Source organism: Atheta coriaria, unplaced genomic scaffold (genome assembly GCF_025399875.1).
Source record: "Atheta coriaria isolate IRGN ID8LTWV9N9 unplaced genomic scaffold, Caltech_Dcor_3.1 hic_scaffold_6_pilon, whole genome shotgun sequence".
NCBI classification, from domain to species: Eukaryota; Metazoa; Arthropoda; class Insecta; order Coleoptera; family Staphylinidae; genus Dalotia; species Dalotia coriaria.
Genome location: NW_027045448.1, coordinates 15,278,878 through 15,297,417, shown reverse-complemented (window position 1 = coordinate 15,297,417; position 18,540 = coordinate 15,278,878). Strand labels below are relative to the sequence as shown.

The 18,540-nt window shown below is 34.0% G+C and overlaps 1 protein-coding gene across 1 annotated transcript in view; it reads right to left on the bottom strand.

The window, feature by feature from the left end:
• The window catches only part of LOC135793624 (proline-rich protein 2-like), a 35,384-nt gene that overhangs the window by 10,712 nt on the left and 6,132 nt on the right, over positions 1 to 18,540 (bottom strand). Inside the window, exon 2 of the mRNA XM_065304650.1 lies at positions 15,555 to 15,596. Within this exon, the coding sequence (XP_065160722.1) occupies positions 15,555 to 15,596 (42 nt within the window). The remainder of the gene's footprint in view (positions 1 to 15,554; positions 15,597 to 18,540) is intronic.

Genomic DNA, 18,540 nt, shown 5'->3' with positions numbered 1-18,540 from the left:
AATAAATAATGAGCGGACTGGAATTATTAACGACTTTGTGGCAATACGCTCGTAATTTTTGTCTTACGTCATTTGCTATCACTTAAAATTTAGGAAAAAATATTAAATTGAATTATGCTGACAAAAAATTAAAAATCAAAGTTGAAAATCAAAGGATTTGACATAAAAAACATTTTTAGTTTTCAAAAATGTAAAAAAATCAATTTTTTAAAATTTTGCAAAAAAATTTCAAAAATTTTAATTTTTTGAGAAAAAAATGCTTCACATTATTCTTTGAACCGAGAAACAAAGGTTGGCGATTGAATTTGATGTGTTTGAAATGTCCTCGTTAGGAAATTTGTATTGGAATGCAGTTGTGATATGAATGTGCTTCGGTAACTCGCAGGAAGCTGATGCAGTCAAGTCTCTGAACGCCATCGATGAACAAATAGTCTGAGTGCGACGATCTCGTAAACATTAAACCCATCCACGAGAATCACAGGCTCTCACTTTTACTTTCAGTTACCAGGCCCCAGAAACAATCGCAAATTGTTAGTCAAATACAACAAATGTAACATTTACGGTTGGTATTTTAGGTAATAATTACGAAAGTAAGCAGAATTATACCTTGAGTCTACAAGCATACATATGCAACCTGCTTCTTAATTTTATCATCGAAAACGCGCTAAATCCTAATTTGAAAAAAATCCTGATTGAAGTTATAAGCTTGCTAGATCTGCAATTATTGAAAATTAAATCTAACTGAAAGGTTAGTTTGAATTCCAGGCGCAGATTAGTTTAATTGCAATTGTGGGCGCTTCTGCTTGAATTAAGTAGTTGAAACTAAAGTCTTGGTTCATTTATTGTTTAAGTAATGTTAATATTAACTTGTAAATATTACCTATAAACGTTTTACAACTAGTTGTCACGGGATAACTTGATACTTTGATGACTCTTGGTGTAGTGTTGGGTTGCCTACTTTCAGAGTTTCATGCTGTCATGCCGTTCCATTATTAACCTTATCAAAAAATACTTTTTTATTTTTAATTATTACCATCAATACGCATAATCGTTTGTTAATTAACAATTAATTGATGTGCATGGACAAGGAAGTTGTTTGCGGTGACGAAATCAAATCAATAATAATAAGAGAGGGTTTTGAAGTTATTTATTTTGAAATTAACTTTAATTTTGAGTTGATTTTTGGGCGCAGAAAGGCTTAAAGTGGAATTATGATTGATTTGTGCGTTTCTGCAAAAAATGTTAAGCAAAATCAACGATTTTTGCTTCAATTTAAGTTTTAAAAATGTAGTTTAGTCGTTTTCTAATAGATGGCGCTTTAATATGTCATGTGTGACAGATAATTGACTGTTTAATATATATAATACTAGCTTTAACCCGCGGCTTCGCTCACGAATATCTAAAATAATGAAGTTGCTTCCGAATGCGTCTGTAGTCACAGAAGAAGTAACAATGAAGTAGAATGGCGGGAAGTTTAAAATGGCTGAAAGTATAGTTTATGGAAGTATAGTGTACAGTCTCCATAGTGTAGTCAATTGGATTTGATGTTGACGTAGCTGTCGGTAATACAGTGTGATAATACAGTGTGATGGTACTATAGTACTTAGGTTTGAGCTTCATTGCTGGAATGCTAGATGGCGTTAAAGTAGTCAAATAGCCTGATGCAGAGGTATTATTGGCTAAACAATTTCTTTATTTTATTTAAAAAATAATTTTTTTTATTAAATAAAAAGTAGCCTATAACCATTCGGGGACCACTAAGAATATGTGTACAAATTTTCATGATGATCGGTTAAGTAGTTTTTGCGTGAAAGTGTAACAAACATCAGGACTTTCGCATTTATTATATTAGTAGGGATTGAGCGTACAGATTGAATAATGCTCGTTTGTCACATCATGATTAAATTATCACATAATTTATATTTGTATAATATAAAGTGACAACTTTAGAGATTTCAACAAACTTTTCAACAATTTTTTTTATTTTCAAGTATTTCCTGCAAAATCTCGACATTTAAATCCTATACAATTACCTCTATTACCAAAACCAGAAAGTTTTATTTGATAAAAACTAAAAGTGGTGAAGCGCCTCGGAAATACTCGTACACAAACAAAAATAAATAAAAATGTAAAGTGAGCAATATTATTGCCCAATTGCAAGAATCTCTTCTTCTCTCGCCGGCGGGCAATCGAATCGATTCCCTTGTTGCCGCGAGTCGCGCTCACCCGTTATTAATAACACCTCATCAATATAATTATAATCACTTTCTTTTTTTGCGGATCCACACGACACTCACAACACCGCGCACAATAAATGTATGTTTTAAGTAGAAATATATTAATTACCAGCGAATAATTCCACATTGACAACGTGACATAAGATGCTAAACATACCATTATCTAATCATGTGATATTAAATAAGAAAACAAAAATTTTTCATTCATAAACCGAACACATGTACGAGTAGGTAAAGACGCAATCCGCGCATGGAATAATGGATCGCATTCTGCGTTCTCATGAGAATTTCTCGAATCGTGCCTCTGCAGATAGATGAAACTATGTGTAACAACACACAACACATTCAGCGTACTCGTATAATTATGTTTTCTTTTATGGCAATTTGCCCAAAGGGATCAATATAAAATCACAAAAAAAACATAAAATTTTTAAAACTTTTAACATTGACATAATTAAATCGTAAGCACCCACTTAATCAAATCGATGAAACGTAAATTAAAAATACATTTGATGCGCCACTGATGAAGCATCTTCGATAATTGCGAATTGATTGACGCGCCGGCCGTGATATTTTAATTTCGTGCCTGTGTTTTCATTTTAATTTTAATTTCAACCGCAGACAGCGCATTAATAAACAAATAAAGCACACGCAGTAGAGATAATGAGTTCTTTTAGCCTTTTTAATACAAGAAGATCCATCATCCAAGCAGCTACTGATGTAAAACTTGAAAAAAGTGATTGGATATTTGGCAATGAATAAAATTTAAAAAATAAAATACAAAAAAAAGGTTCGGCATGAACATGAACATTCCAAGATGTTCCAAAACGTTCCAAGTTCAATCTAATTATGCAATTCCCATGAAAAATATAATTTAGGCTTGTTTTACACGAATTTCCTTCAATAATTTGAAGGTTAGAAATGTTTGTGAAGATTTCAACGAGCAATTCACATGTTCCAGCGACAATAAAACCAATTACGAAATGTAATAAAATATTACTGCATGAAGATGACGCTGAGTCATAAATGTGACGGGTCCACACTAGACAAAAGCGAAGGTAAAGCAAACTGGGACGAATTGAATCGCGATGCATGCAAATAAATTAAAATTATAGAGCGCCGCCGCCATGATGGCATCTCGCAGCGATTTATTTCTTAATTCGCGCGCGCGGCGTTTGGTTCAACAAATGCCGACAAATTTGCAAGTTTTATTTAGCATTGAGTATAAAACACGGGGGCGTCCTATGACAAATAGTTTATGAATTTTATAGACTTGCGTGTTCATAAATATCGCACTGGGGCGTCCGTATTGATTTCATGATGAAGGCAATTAAGGCAATTTCTCGCTATAAATTAGATTTACCTTGATAATACACAAAATTTTTCTGATACCAAAATAAAACGATGACACAACAAAGCTCCTCTTTCTTCCAGCGCGCATGACAGTTACCATCAATCAGTTTTGAAACGCATGGCGTATTGAAAATCAAGCGATCGGCAAAGTAAACGTCTTAAATCGAATCGAAACGCAATGCAAGCAAAGCGCATCGGTTGCGCCTTCTGCTTTCTGAATAAAGAGTGACATGCGAGTGCAATCGAAAATTAGCACTCAACCCACAAATTTCAATTGCACATTTCTCGGTTTCACTTGCATAACACCGCTGCTTCTTCTTGGTTGATTTTTGCTGAAAACTTAACATAACAAAATGCAGATGCGTGTAGATACCTACTTAAAAGGCACTACATTTCAAAACATAATTAATCATTCGGACAATTTCAGTAACCTATAATTTGACACGTTGGAAGATGTTTGCAAATGTCATCCATTATTATCTATTAAAGCGAATGCATTAAAAACCCGATTCAAAAATATCCACACGCCGACATTTTCTCATTAACACTAGCGTAATGCGCATAATTGCATAATGCACTGCTGCGGCACAAAATAGTTTAAGCTATAATGCGCGTAACTAATGAAGTTATTACGAGCGTGACCGATTGTTGGCTTCAATGACATCGGACGCGCTTAAAATCACTTTCGCATCTCATATATCGAATTTTATTAATTCAAAATGAAGATATGAGATATTTTGCGATCATTTTTAGGTTAATTTGTAAAAAAATTATTTTTTTGAGGTTAGTATTGATTGTGACGTCATTATTGAGTTAACCAAACTTAAAACTTGAAAATAAAGTGTAAAATACCGGTATTAATACCGGTATTACCGGTATTTTTATTTTCAAATACCGGTATTACCGGTATATCGATATTTTAATAGAAAAAATAAAAAATAAATTTAAAAAATAAATAAAACTTAAGATTTTTGAAATTTTTTGAAAAAAGTGTGACGTCATTGTTGAGTAATAAGCTTAAATTAATTTTTTACTTATTTTCGCGGTTTTTCAGTGCATAATTTCGACTTTATACAACCTCATATTGCCCTATATAATAAATCACATAAATTTAAAATAATAAAGTTATAAATATTAATAATTTATGAATTACAAGTAATTAGTGTATTTATTTGACGCTCGGCTGCGCGTGGTAAATGCTAATTGGCAAATCTCATCAGCTCGACACGTTTATGCACTTATCATTTTTATTTCCCTTTGATAATTCGACAGTGCATTTATAGCAGCAGGAAGTCACAAATTATAACCAATTATCACTCGTAAATTTCGTCTGTGTCACTTGCCAAATAATTAATTAACATAAGTTTGTTTATGAGCCTTAAGAACGTGTTTACAAATATGCTACACAAAAAACACCACCTAACAAATTAATAACTAATTAATAATTAATTTTACGATCAATAAAAGCAGTTCTTTTTTGTAGCAAACATGATTCTGCAATTTCTGCGTATTTCAAAGAACTAAAACTGTTCTAAAACTTTAAGAGTGGCAGAGCAAAGCGTGAGAAGTTTTCGACATTCACATTGAAATCATCACTTGTTAAACCTAACTTGAAATTAAAATCGATTCAAACGCGGCGCGCGCGCACTGAGAAAAACAACAATGGCGTTACTTTTTTTGCAACATGCATAAATTCTATTATTCCATGCTGCAATACTTACAGACGGCATTGCAACACTAATGAATAACACTCAGTTAATGAAGCAAGACTAAATAAGCATCAACGTCGTTTTTAATACAAAATATTAAAATAAATATATTAAGTAAACAATGTGTGTTCAAATAAACGCACGAAACATGTAATTATATTACATGTATTTTTTGATGATCTGCGGGTTATGTTCGACTAATTGCTGGCGATGACGTCGATGCGTGTATCCAGAACGCGATAAGATAATAATCTACAACTTAATATTTATAAGTAAATGATGAGTTCTTTGCTGACGCAAACGCGCGCCTCGATTAGATTTGTTTTATTCGTGCAAATCGCGTAAAACGTCTCTTCGGCGAGCGACCGTTGCCCCGCATGCGCGTTAGAAATGTTAGTGAACGCGCGCGCTCTGCGATTGTTGGTGTTGCGCAATCGCCGATCTGATAAAACATGAAACGCTCTTGGGCTTGCGCTGTGCGCGACGCGAAGAAGTGAAGCATGCGAGAAGAGGTTACTGAAAAAAGGTTAGAGACGACCGAAGTCGTTTGCTTTTGTTTGTGCCCGCTGGTGGCCTAATCGCGCTCATCGCGAACAACTAGTTTTCGACGCGATTTATCTATAATCATGCAGGCATCTGTGCTATATTACGAAATAATGCATTTAGTACATTTTTTTAATAAATCACGTTATAGCGAAGTGTTATTACATCTAAAAATACAGAAAAATAAAAATATTGACATCTTACAAGTGCTGCCATCTGTGTAATTTTTTGTAAACTGATTATAAACTCAATTACTTTAGTAAAAATGCCGGTAAATATTTCCTGAAGTCTAAATATGAATTCCGCATCACTCAGTTGTATTCACTTGTGTTATGGTTAAATGATTTTCTAGTAACGCAACGTGCACCCCAACAAATTAGCTGAAAAATCGTGCTTAAGTTATAGAAATTTGCATGGCAATTTGTAGGGATGTTGGGTTGCATAACCACAACAATATTTCAAACTAGCTTTAACCCGCGGCTTCGCTCGCGAATATGTAAAATATTGAAGTTGCTTCCGTACGCGTCTGTAGTCACAGAAGAAGTAACAATGAAGTAGAATGGCGGGAAGTTTAAAATGGCTGAAAGTATAGTCTATGGAAGTATAGTGTACAGTCTCCATAGTGTAGTCAATTGGATTTGATGTTGACGTAGCTGTCGGTAATACAGTGTGATAATACAGTGTGATGGTACTATAGTACTTAGGTTTGAGCTTCATTGCTGGAATGCTAGATGGCGTTAAAGTAGTCAAATAGCCAGATGCAGAGGTATTATTGGCTAAACAATTTCTTTATTTTATTTCAAAAATAATTTTTTTTTATAAATAAAAAGTAGCCTATAACCATTCGGGGACCACCAAGAATATGTGTACAAATTTTCATGATGATCGGTTAAGTAGTTTTTGCGTGAAAGTGTAACAAACATCAGGACTTTCGCATTTATAATATTAGTAGGGATGTTACCATCAAAAACAAAACAAACATAAATATTTTTCGTCTTTACACAGAGAAACACTTCCAACCTCCTTTTAACACAATATTTTTAATGATCTAATTTTTGTTATTGTTATATTTTACTTTTACTATTCACCTTCTGAATCTCCATGTGCAAACACACCTCCTGCTCGTCCTAGACTTGTCATCAATAAAATATGATCATAGTCCACATCCTCAATCCTTGACGCGCTCGTAAATTGCTCAATTCTCAATAGAAATCAAATATAAACACATCGCACGTCAGCCCACTCATCCAAATCTGCCTCCAATTCCATAGATATCAAGTGAATGAATATGCACCAATGAATGAATGAAGAACAAACAAGCCGGAATATAATGGATAATAGATATTAATAAATGCGAGATGGCAATTACTCATCGGCGTCATAATTACACTGGAAATCTTGATAGAAGAATCGTTAGTGTTGGCTGTTTGCTCATTCTTGTATAGATTGTTTCAGTCGGTAAGCAAATATGATGAGTATCAACAAGACAGCAGCTTGCCACCTGATGATTAAAACTGAAATTTATTAGCCATATTAGCGGCATCAAGTTTTAATTGAAAATTAAATCCTTGAAATGCAGTAGGTAATCGCAAGTAGATAAATTTTCGCTGTGTTTTGTTTGGAAAGTACAAAAGCGGAAATTAAACAACAAAAAATTTCATTTGAACACGAAAGAAAGTAATTGTAATTAATTTTTTTATATTTTGAGCTATGCCTTTCTTTGCTGTGTTATACTATCAAATTTTAATTAAATTTTCATAACGCGGAATGTGATTGCAGTAGAAAGGTTAATTATTAAAATAAATATTCATCTAACACTCTTACTTCCTAGATAAAATAATTTAAATCGAATTAATCTTTCTATTATTAAAAGTATTGAAATGTTTGACTTGTATTGCTGCAACCCAATATACATGACGTGACGTCACCATCCTAACCTAACTTAACCCTCAAAACAAACCAAATATCTACAGAAATAGAAAGAAATTAGTAAAAAAATGGAAGAATTTTTTTTATAAAAGTTATTCACGTCTGGTTTAACATTTTGCAAAAAACTTTAAGTAAAATAAAATATGTCATGACTGTGACGTGTTTGTGGCATTTTGACGCACAATTCTTTTTTCTTGTAACTCTTGCACTCTTTATCGGCACGCTCGATCTCCGAAAAAGAACCTTTACTTGAAATTTACGCCCGCTTTTGACTCCGTTTTAATAAATGAACGCATTGGACGTGAAATGCCTAGAATTGCCCAACCGCAACGAGCATCAAAAAAATACCATCATTGTGTGTGATCATAATAAAATCATAACTTACTTAAACATTAAAATCACACAACACAACGCACGTACTTGTTCTGTTCTTGATGGCGCGCGTGTGATTTTTGCACTCAGTCATAAGTTCATAAACGTTATTGTCGAATCGAATTCGTTTTTTTCTTCTTCGTCGGCTGTATTCTTCTGCGACGTGTCAAGGCAAGATCGCGAAATTTTGATTAATCGCGTCGATTTTATGAGATTCTCGGCGTCGCGCGCCGTTTTCGGCTAAAGTGTTGCGCTTTATTTGCGTAATTATGCATTACGTACATTGTTATTATGATATTATATCGCACGTATACGTGTATGTATGATATTCTATTGCGTGCCGTAATTGGCGCAGGAGGTGAGCACGAAAACGCATTAGGCAGACAGCGTGTGTGTTTTTTTGAATTTATGAGAATTTTCTGATTTTGGTGGAAGATTTTTGCTTCACAAGGAAAAAATATTGTGAACGTTCACTTTTCATCATAATTAATTGTAAGTGTATCAACCTTCCACCTCAATTTTTATTCTAACTAATTTTATAAATGTGAATTTATATTGTTTGTATGTTTGTGTCACCATAACTCAAAACCATTGAATTAATTTTGATAAATTTTGGTAAGGAGATATTTTGGACCTAGGAGAATAGCATAGACTACTGCATGTTGTAAAAATATAACTTACAGGGTGTTAAAAATAGTTTGCAATTTTGTGCAACGAAAAAGATGCTTATCGCCAGTATTTACGTATTGAATATTACACAAAATTTTCACAAATATGAATATAACAATATTTAAATACAAGTGATCTTAGACAAAGGTAAAAGTTAGTAAAAGTATAAAACTAAACCATTACGATATTGCCAAACACTCCACCACAACAATGACAAGTTATGGTTGCGACAAGAGTCTTAAAATGTAATGTAATGTAAATTATTACAATCGAAACAATGACGATGATTATTATTGACGTATAGCCAACCGCGTGCGCAACCGTCGCTTCCTGTTCGCCGGTCGTGATTTATGATCGAGTTTCGCATTTCGGACCTTTCATATCGCGTCTCGGCAACCGCGACTTTACGGCGAATTTAATTACAAAGTATAACAAGAAATTATATTTATTATATTCTTGACCCATTATGGCGGATGCTATTATTTGTGCTATTGAATGGTGGGTTAGTTAGATAACGCACCATTAAATTTAATAATCTCGCATTCCGCATCTCGACACCGGTCAATTGGGAATGAATTGAGATGTCAGTTGGAAATTTGATGGTAATTGGAGTGCGGAACTACGTTAGATAATCAATTATACAAGTATCTGTATAAAAAGTTCTTAAAGAGAATAAATAAATATTTGTATTCTAGTATATTCGATCCGGTTTGGAATAGGTGAAGATAAATTTAAAAACAAGACGTGTAATGTAAAAGTTTAGATAAGGTATGTTTATATTTCAAGTTATAAACACTGCACATTTCGTTTTATATGTGCATACACGGCCATAAACAACTTATAAAGTAAATTTTGAAGCGCAGCGACATCTATAGTCATATAAAAGAACTATGATGCAGAGTAATGCGTAACACGCGCGTCCCCACTCCCACTAAGCCACAACTCCAAACTTACACGCATGTATGCATAGCTTATGCTCCAAGAAGCGCGTTTCGAATTTAATACCAATATGTGCATTCTAGCGCCACCCATACGCGAACTGTTGAAACATTATGCGTGCAGAGTTTGCTTTCTAAAACCTGAACCGCAAAGTTTTACTATAGGCAACTTTATTGACACAAATGTAGACGTAAAGTATATGCACTAATTCAACTTTATTATAATCCCTATTTTTAATCCAATTAACAACTAATTCTTTAGTTTATATTCTAAATAATTAAAAATATAAACTTTTTCAATGTGGACTAAATTTTTAATAGTTTCTTGCATAACATTCCAACATTCTAACAAATTAATTATTTCTTGCTAATCTTATCGATATGCAAATAGAAAACAACTAAATTCGGATTAAGAACAAATCCGAGCAAATTCTAGACCTCTACACTATAAAATCTCTATTAATTACTACATGCAGTTATTCGCCAAAAACAAATAAAATACCATTCGTATACCAAGATAATAAAACCCTAATTATAAGCCAAATATATCCGGTCCAAATAATTTGCGCAATTTGTGAAAGCAATAAAACTTCAAACACTCGCAAAACCCGATCACAAATTTGAGATTTTATTCTCTCCACATCTCTATAAAACACAAATATAAGCCAAAGTACGTTTTCCCAGCTCGTGGGTAATAAAGAATCGCGATCGAAGCGATTAAAACGAGCGCTAATGAAGAAATGAAATGAAACCACGCACAGCGCGCAGAGAAATAAAATAAAAGAATCAACAATAATAAAAAGCCGGCTCGTAAATATACCTAGGTAAGACATGCGAGAAAAAAATTAATATCCAAAAACACTTTCACGCCCTGTTGAAGATCTGAAGACTCACGGACGCGACGAACCGCAGCCGAAATAAAAGTTTACCAAATGCGGCGGCAATTAAAAAATTTACCGGACGCCAATTTCTTCCAATTTTGAATCTACCGAGTGTAACCAATATTTATTTCGATATAATTTCAAGCAAATCTGTAATTTATCCAGTAATGAAACACTCGATGTGCTCAAAAAGCGTTAATGATACGTGAAACTGTGTAGGCAATTAATTAAACATCCGCAATTGAACGAATATGTCTGTAAAGTGTTACAGTTTACTTCCAAGCTCATACAAAACGTAATATTCGAAATTCACAGACAAAAAACGCCTCGAAGACAAAATACAAAGTAAAAGTAAAACTCTCAACTTGTTAATAATCATAAAAACATTATTATAATGCAGGTGCAATATATTTATATATTTGCACTTAACTGTTACTTAAAATAATTTGTTTTTGTTGTTATTGATTGATTAATATGCAAATGTATGATTTTTGATTTTGATTTTGATTTTGATTCTGATGTTGTTGTGCTGATGAATAATTTGAAATTTCTAATGCACGGGGAAGAGGCCCGGCCCGTACGTTTAAAAGTGAAATTTGTGTAGAAAAAATTGAACCAGTTACGGCGATGGTTTCACTGATCGCCGAAGTAAATTAAGTTAAAAATTACGCGCTGTGTGCCTTGCTCCGTCAATGGGCGTGGTATATTTACAAGAAACATTGACGTGTAAAATTGTGTCATCACTCAGGTCAACCGTCAAACCTGAACGATGTTTATGATGAACGCTGCGGGTTCGTTTTTATTTCTGATATTTTTTATTTTCATTTTGCGCCGGCGATTAGGATCAGCACCGAGGCGATTCTGATGCTGCTCCGAATAAATTTAATGTAGATGGATATGCATCGTAAAGTATAGTTTCCAGCTTCCAGCATTCGCTCGCGATTAAGATATAAATTTTTACGGAAATTATAAGCCGCAGCGCGCCGCGTCTGCAATTAATTTCTCGACTTGTGTTTCAAAACTTGCGTAGGCAATAATTGAGAAATTTGTCAGAGATGATTAACGAGACTTTTAATTGCCGGCTTTCATTAGAATTTGAAGACTTTTAGAAATTTAACGCATCGCGCACAATTACCAATTGCAATTTATCACCACTCCAGTTCGGATTCAGATTGATTTTTTGGACTACATGCGTGTGCTAGTTGCTTAAGTCGCGAGCGCACTGCATTCACACGGATGAATATAAATGGAGATTAGTACACTGGGCGACATTAAATGCGTCTCTATATTTACTCGTATATGCTTCAACTAGCGTGCAATTGTTGAGTGCGCTGCGTATGGGAGGACAATTTCGCTGCTCGTAAAGTTTAACGAGAAGAGAACTCATAAATCTTTTCGGTTGATATTATTGCTTACAGTGTTACGCTTAACAAGGCAATACAAGTTTATGATGACTGTAAAGAAGTAATGTGTTCATATTAATAACAAAATACTATATTTTATTCACTTTACGAGAGTCTAATGGAAGTGAAAATGCAAGTAGAGTGCTGCGGCTGAACTGCTGCACGAGTCAGAAGCGACTAAACGCGGAGCGCTCGCCGCGTTGTGCTTTTATACCTGCGGTAGACCAGCAAAAAGTGGTGGGGGAAGGCTGACGTCAGGGGGTAAACGCCTAGCGCGCGCAAAAAGTGGTGGGGAAAGTTGCGACAGCTCGGCGCGCGATAGGCGGTTACCCTCTGACGTCAGCCTTCCCCCACCACTTTTTGCGGGTAGTCGCAGGTATAAAAAGGCAGCGCGTCGTGCGTCTCGCGCTCAGTCGTGCCTGAGTCTTCCAGCAGTCCAGTCGTAGCTCCCCCTCCACTTTCCTTGGGTTTATGTTTTAATTTTATGCATAAAATACTCTAATATTTTATTTAAAATAATTGCATTATACCTTTCTCAAGGAAATTATATATTCCACATTTCCATTTACTTTCATAAATTCAATTAAGATGCATCCGATAACGTCTACACAAAACAAAGTAAAAGCATATTAATACCATTACTATTATTGCTATAAAGATAAACATTTACTTTGTGCGATGTGTGTGATCTATACAGATAAATATGCTTTGTTTATACACTTAAACACTTTGCATACATTCGAATGCAATTTGCATTGAATTGAGGAAGGTCCGGAAGAGAGATGTACTCATATGAATTTAATCTTCTTCATCGTTTAGCAAAAGTGAAAGATCTGCGCATGTGAATTATGCTAATCTAATGCGAAATGTGTGTTGTATTAATTGGAAAGATTAAAATTTACATTTTTATAAAAATTTCATCAAAAATAACCAATTTATCACTTTGTGTATTTGGACTTTTTTGGTTGATTAATTACTCTCGGATTGATCGACATCAGCTTCCTCTCGGATTTCTAGCTTAAATTTCGTGGGTAATTATGTGACGCAAAGCATGATCACAGGGCGTTCACTCTCGAGATTCAAATTTCGATAAAATCTTTATATTTTTACAATTCTTAGGCAACTTCCGTTCGTATTCCGCGAAACTAGAATTAAAGAAACTAACTAACTCTTAAATATGAAGCAATGCGGTAGAGCTAAACCAAAAATTACACTGGTTGCGTTATAAACACGAACAAACATGTAAATATTTTTGGTATAAAATAAGTATCACTTTCTATCTGTTCGTTAGCGGATTTTTTCGCTGTGTAGCGTAGGTAATGGACGTGTCTCGGGGGCACAACGACGAAATTTGCCAATAATAATTTCGGCAATCAGAATCTGTACAAATATTTTGATTTACTCATTAGCGTTTCGGTTTACTTTCATTTTTTGTTGCAAATTGTAAAATTATGCTATTTTAGCAAATTCACACCTGTTGCAAATCGAAAATAGCTTAGATTGTGAACTCCACTTCCTCCTCATCGCATAAAGACACATTTTATAAACATAATATGTGAGAGGAAGTACCTACATGCAATCAATTTGTATGCCTGTATAAACTCGTTCGATTGTTGCCGATTGATATATTACACCAGGCTGTGTATGAATTTACGACGCACTTTACTTTTCTTTTCATTTTCTGATGAAAATTTTTGCATCACACACGCCGGACAACTGACGTTTCTCTTATTTATTACTCTTGCAAATATTTTTTATTAGCGATATTTGATATTTTCTAGTAATGCTGATTTGAATTTCACCATTTCTCGATTTCACAATCGAATAGACGTACGAGTAGAAAAAGACACATTAAAGATGTGAGATGTGAGGCTTGTTTTGTGTGCTTTCGGCTTGCATTTCAGGCAGAGTTGATTGAGTTATGCAACATTTTGATAATTTCATAATTTCATAATTGCGGCACACATGCTTCCTTCTGCCTTCATGCTCGATATATTGCATGCATAGACAGCGGTATTTTTTGTTTCTATTATGATTTGGTGAAATCCCTGTGCGCGCGCGAATAAATTGCGCTTACTCATTTTATTAATAACGTCGCGTCGCGTTACGCCATCGCAATTTTTGGTTTACCTTTTTGGGTTAATAATTATTGTTAGTACAATCAATATTAATGAGAATTTATAGAGAACTTGCTTTTACCCGCGGCTTTTAAGCTTTATTGCTTAAAATTTTGAAAAAAAAAATCGAAATTTAAATAAAGTTTAACCACAAAAACAGTGGGAAATTAAAATTTCAAATTTTTGTTGCTTGTTTGTATGTAGAATCTTGATAAATTCAAAATTTTAAAGCAAAATTGAAGTGGTTTTTGTTTAAATTCATATAATTCATAATTTGGACGCTTTTAATGCATGAACCAACTTGCAAACTATTTTTCACACCCTTCAAATTACATTTTTGCCACAAAAAGTATCCTAAGTTATTTTCCTAGGCCTAAACTATCTCCAAACCAAAATTTATCAAAATTGGTTAACCAGTTTTTCCATAAAAGCGTGACAAACATACATTTGCAATAATATTACTTCAAATTCTTCAAATTTTTGGGTTAATAATTATTGTTAGTACAATCAATACTAATGAGAATTTATCGAGAACTTGCTTTTACCCGCGGCTTTTAAGCTTTTTTTTTTTAAAAAAAAAATCAAAAAAAGTCATAAATCAAAATATTTAATTTTTATTGATTGTAAATACGTAGATACTTAATAAATTGAAGATTTTGTAACAAAATTGAGGTGATTTTTGATTGGATTTATATAATTTATCATTTGAACGCATTTTAATACATGTACAAACTTGCAAACTGTTTTTCACGCCCTCCAAGTTATATTTTTGCCACAAAAAATATCCTAAATTATTTTCCTAAGTCCAAACTATCTCTAAACTAAATTTTATCAAAATCAGTTGATTAGTTTTTCCATAATAGCGTGACAAACATACATTTATAATAATATCAGTCTAAAAGATTGAAAAATAATTTTCCATTTAATAGAAAACGTGCGTGAAAAAAAAGTAAGAGTATGCTGTACGTGGCCGCGACAGTGAAACGCATAATTGATAATTGATTAACGAGAACTCTCCGCTTCGAATGTGACAACATGAAATATTCGCCATTTTCTAATTATCCATCACGTCGCGCGTATTTTTTACACTCTCGCGCTCACTTGTGTATTGATTACTAAATTCAACTCGACTCGAAAGGATATAATTTGTGACTAGGGTTAGGCTCCTCGCAGCCTATGCGTCGGCATCTTCGACAATCCGACTTTCGAAAATTAATTTACTGCGTCGGGCAGTAATGGAAAAAAGCACGACGCCAAACACGAATTTAATACGAACCATACGGACTCGTGTGCTTCCTCTCACTAATCCCAATTTATATTTACACATTACACATTTATAAAATGCATTTTAATACACGCAGGCGCAAACCACTCATTAATTTAAGAAGGAAAAATTTACTCACATTTTCATCTCCCTGCAGTCGTGGATTGAACCTACCTTTGATCTGAAAAGAAAAGAAAATTCCAATTAATAACTGGTTGATATTTAAATCGAGTTCACTTCCTTTGCAATCACTTCATTTGACATTTCATACCAATACATTTATTACTGATAATAATCTACTTAGTAAATGATAATAAAAATATCAAAAACATAACAAACGTCATTATAACACTTTAACAGTTAAGCAAAAACTCTTTTTTTGCCTTCAAAAAATAAATCGCTTGCTTGAAGCAGCCTAATGTGGAAATAATGACAACTTACGTGTTCATGTTCAAGAAATGACACTAAACCAACGCTTAATGTGCTATCATCAAGACAAAAGCTAAAAGTTTTAAACTTTTGGAGCGAAAAAGTGAGTTTTGTAATTAATTCGAAACCTGGGCGGAAATAAACAACCTCCGCCCGAAAAAAAAAACCGAAAATTTGTCAAATTCACAAAGTTTAGCCACAACAACAGTCGTAAATTAAAAATTTAAATTTTTGTTGCTTGCAGGTATGTGGAATCTTGATAAATCAAAGATTTTGTAGCGAAATTGTAGCGGTTTTTTGGGTTTGGATTTATATAATTTATTATTCGGACGCATTTCGATGCATGTAATGCCGACTTCCTGCAAAACACGTATGACATGCATCACACGGTGCGCGGAGAGAAAGTTTTTGTTGCTTTTGATATGTGTTTGATTTTTGCTTTACATAATTAGATGCCTTTTCAATCGGCGCCAATCTATCGAAACCGGAGCGGGGCAGGAGCGCGCAGCAAATATGCCGAAATATGTTTAATGCCGAAAACACACGTAATCTCATACAGGAAATAAAATTTTTAAACAAAAAACAAAAAATAACTAAATATTGGGATTTTACGCGGATTGACATCTGTTTAATCTGTGTTAAGCTGATTATAAACTCAATTATTTTAGTAAAAATGTCGGTAAATATTTCCTGAAGTCTAAATATGAATTCCACGTCGCTCAGTTGTATTCTCTTGTGATATGTTTAAATGATTTTCTAGTAACGCAACGTGCACCCCAACAAATTAGCTGAAAAATCGTGCTTAAGTTATAGAAATTTGCATTGCAATTTGTAGGGATGTTGGGATCATAATTACAACAATATTTCAAATGTTACCATCGATGTCATGTCTTTAAAAAAATATTCTAGCTCATAATTGCCAAAAATGAAAATATTTTTTGTCGTTACACCGAGAAACTATTACTCTATAATGAGGAAAGTAATATAAACCAACAAAGTTATACACAATGTAATTTATATTGTCTACCTGGCTTGATGACAAATAGTTGTTATCTTAATCGTAAATTCAAGTTCACATCACGGTTCACGGTCCCATCCTTCGACCTTGCTCGCGCGCTGTTCGCGTGATCGCAATGCGCATGTAATTATTGCTCAGCGCAGAACATAAACAAACCATAAAAACGTCCATCCCGCGATCAGCATTCAGCCGAGCGGAGAGAAAGTTCACCAGCGCGCGCGCGCGCGCGTTCAATTGCTTCATAGTCGTACCTATATTCAAAAGCAGTCGATACACTTAGGACCAATTTAATTTACCGACCGCTTAGAATTAAAGAAAGTAAAAAGAAAAAGTGATCTTCATATTTTTCACCCAATAATAATAAAATCCAGTGTCGTAACTGATATATTCAATATTTTTGATGTCGCATGCCTTCAAAACTTTCTCAAAATATTCTAACAGCACGTAAACAAGTCATAAATTGTAGCAATACATGATGTTTTCATGTTTGCACCTAATCTTCACTCTTATCGACGAGTGATGGAATGTGCTCTCACTTTTTATAACATTTTCTGTTAAAGGATCATAAAATTTTACCATTTTACTACTGATACTAGTTTATTTGATAAAAAGAAGGCCCTGTAGATGGAGTTGAGTTGTATGTAGACTTGTTCTCATTGTTGATTTTCCGCATTTGGAGTCTTGATGATGATCACATCTTATCTCGTGCCGTGGAAAATGAAGTTTCTCTAATTACGAAAGATTGAAGAGCGTCCGTAATTTGACGGCCGTTTTGGTATGATAAAGAAATTGCGGCCGTCGTAAATTAAATTAATTTCTGCAGACATAACCATAACGAGATGGAGAACATCAGTAAAAAGTTACAAGTGAAGAAGAGAATTACAAGTTTATTAACTAATAAAAACAAAAAAATTAAGAATAATAATTTGCTAAGGCGCCTCAAAATCCAGGAATTATCGCATTTAAGAGATTTTTTTAGAAAAAAAAAAAGGAAAATTTAAATTTCAAACGCGGATAACTTTGTTACTTCTTATCCTAGAATGACTGTTGAGGTGTCATGTTAAAGAGGAATAAATAGAGAATCTATTGATAGTAAAAATTTAAAAATGGCAACTGTATTTTGGGAGTTATGGGCCGTTGAAGTTGAAAATCGCCATTGCACCCACAAAAAACAAAAATATTAAGAAAAAATCATAAAAAATCGAAATAAAAATAGTAAAAATTATAAAACAGACTAAAAGGCATCGATTAATCCAAAAATCGTTGCAATTGGCCCATGGAAACCCTGTCAAAAAGGCTTCCAAAGTTGTTAAAGTTAATAACCGCAACCCAATACACACAATTCTAACTTAACTCAACCCAAAAAAAAAAACTAACACCAAAAAATACAAATTATACAAAAAAAAGCAGAAAAACTCCTCATTTTAAATTTTTCCTCTAAATATTATATCATACTTGGTTTCGCGGTTGTTTTACCGACCGCGAATTATGTTTATTAAATGAACGCCGGGCGCAAACGAAGCGTGAATGCAACCAGCACTACTATCATGATGCGATACGCATCGTTATCGCGCGTCGCTGGCTCAACTTTTGCTTTTCTTCGCCGCTTGTTGTTGTTGTTGCTGTTCTCCTACCGTCTTCGATGCGCTGCCGCTGCTGCCGATGACTTCTTCCACGC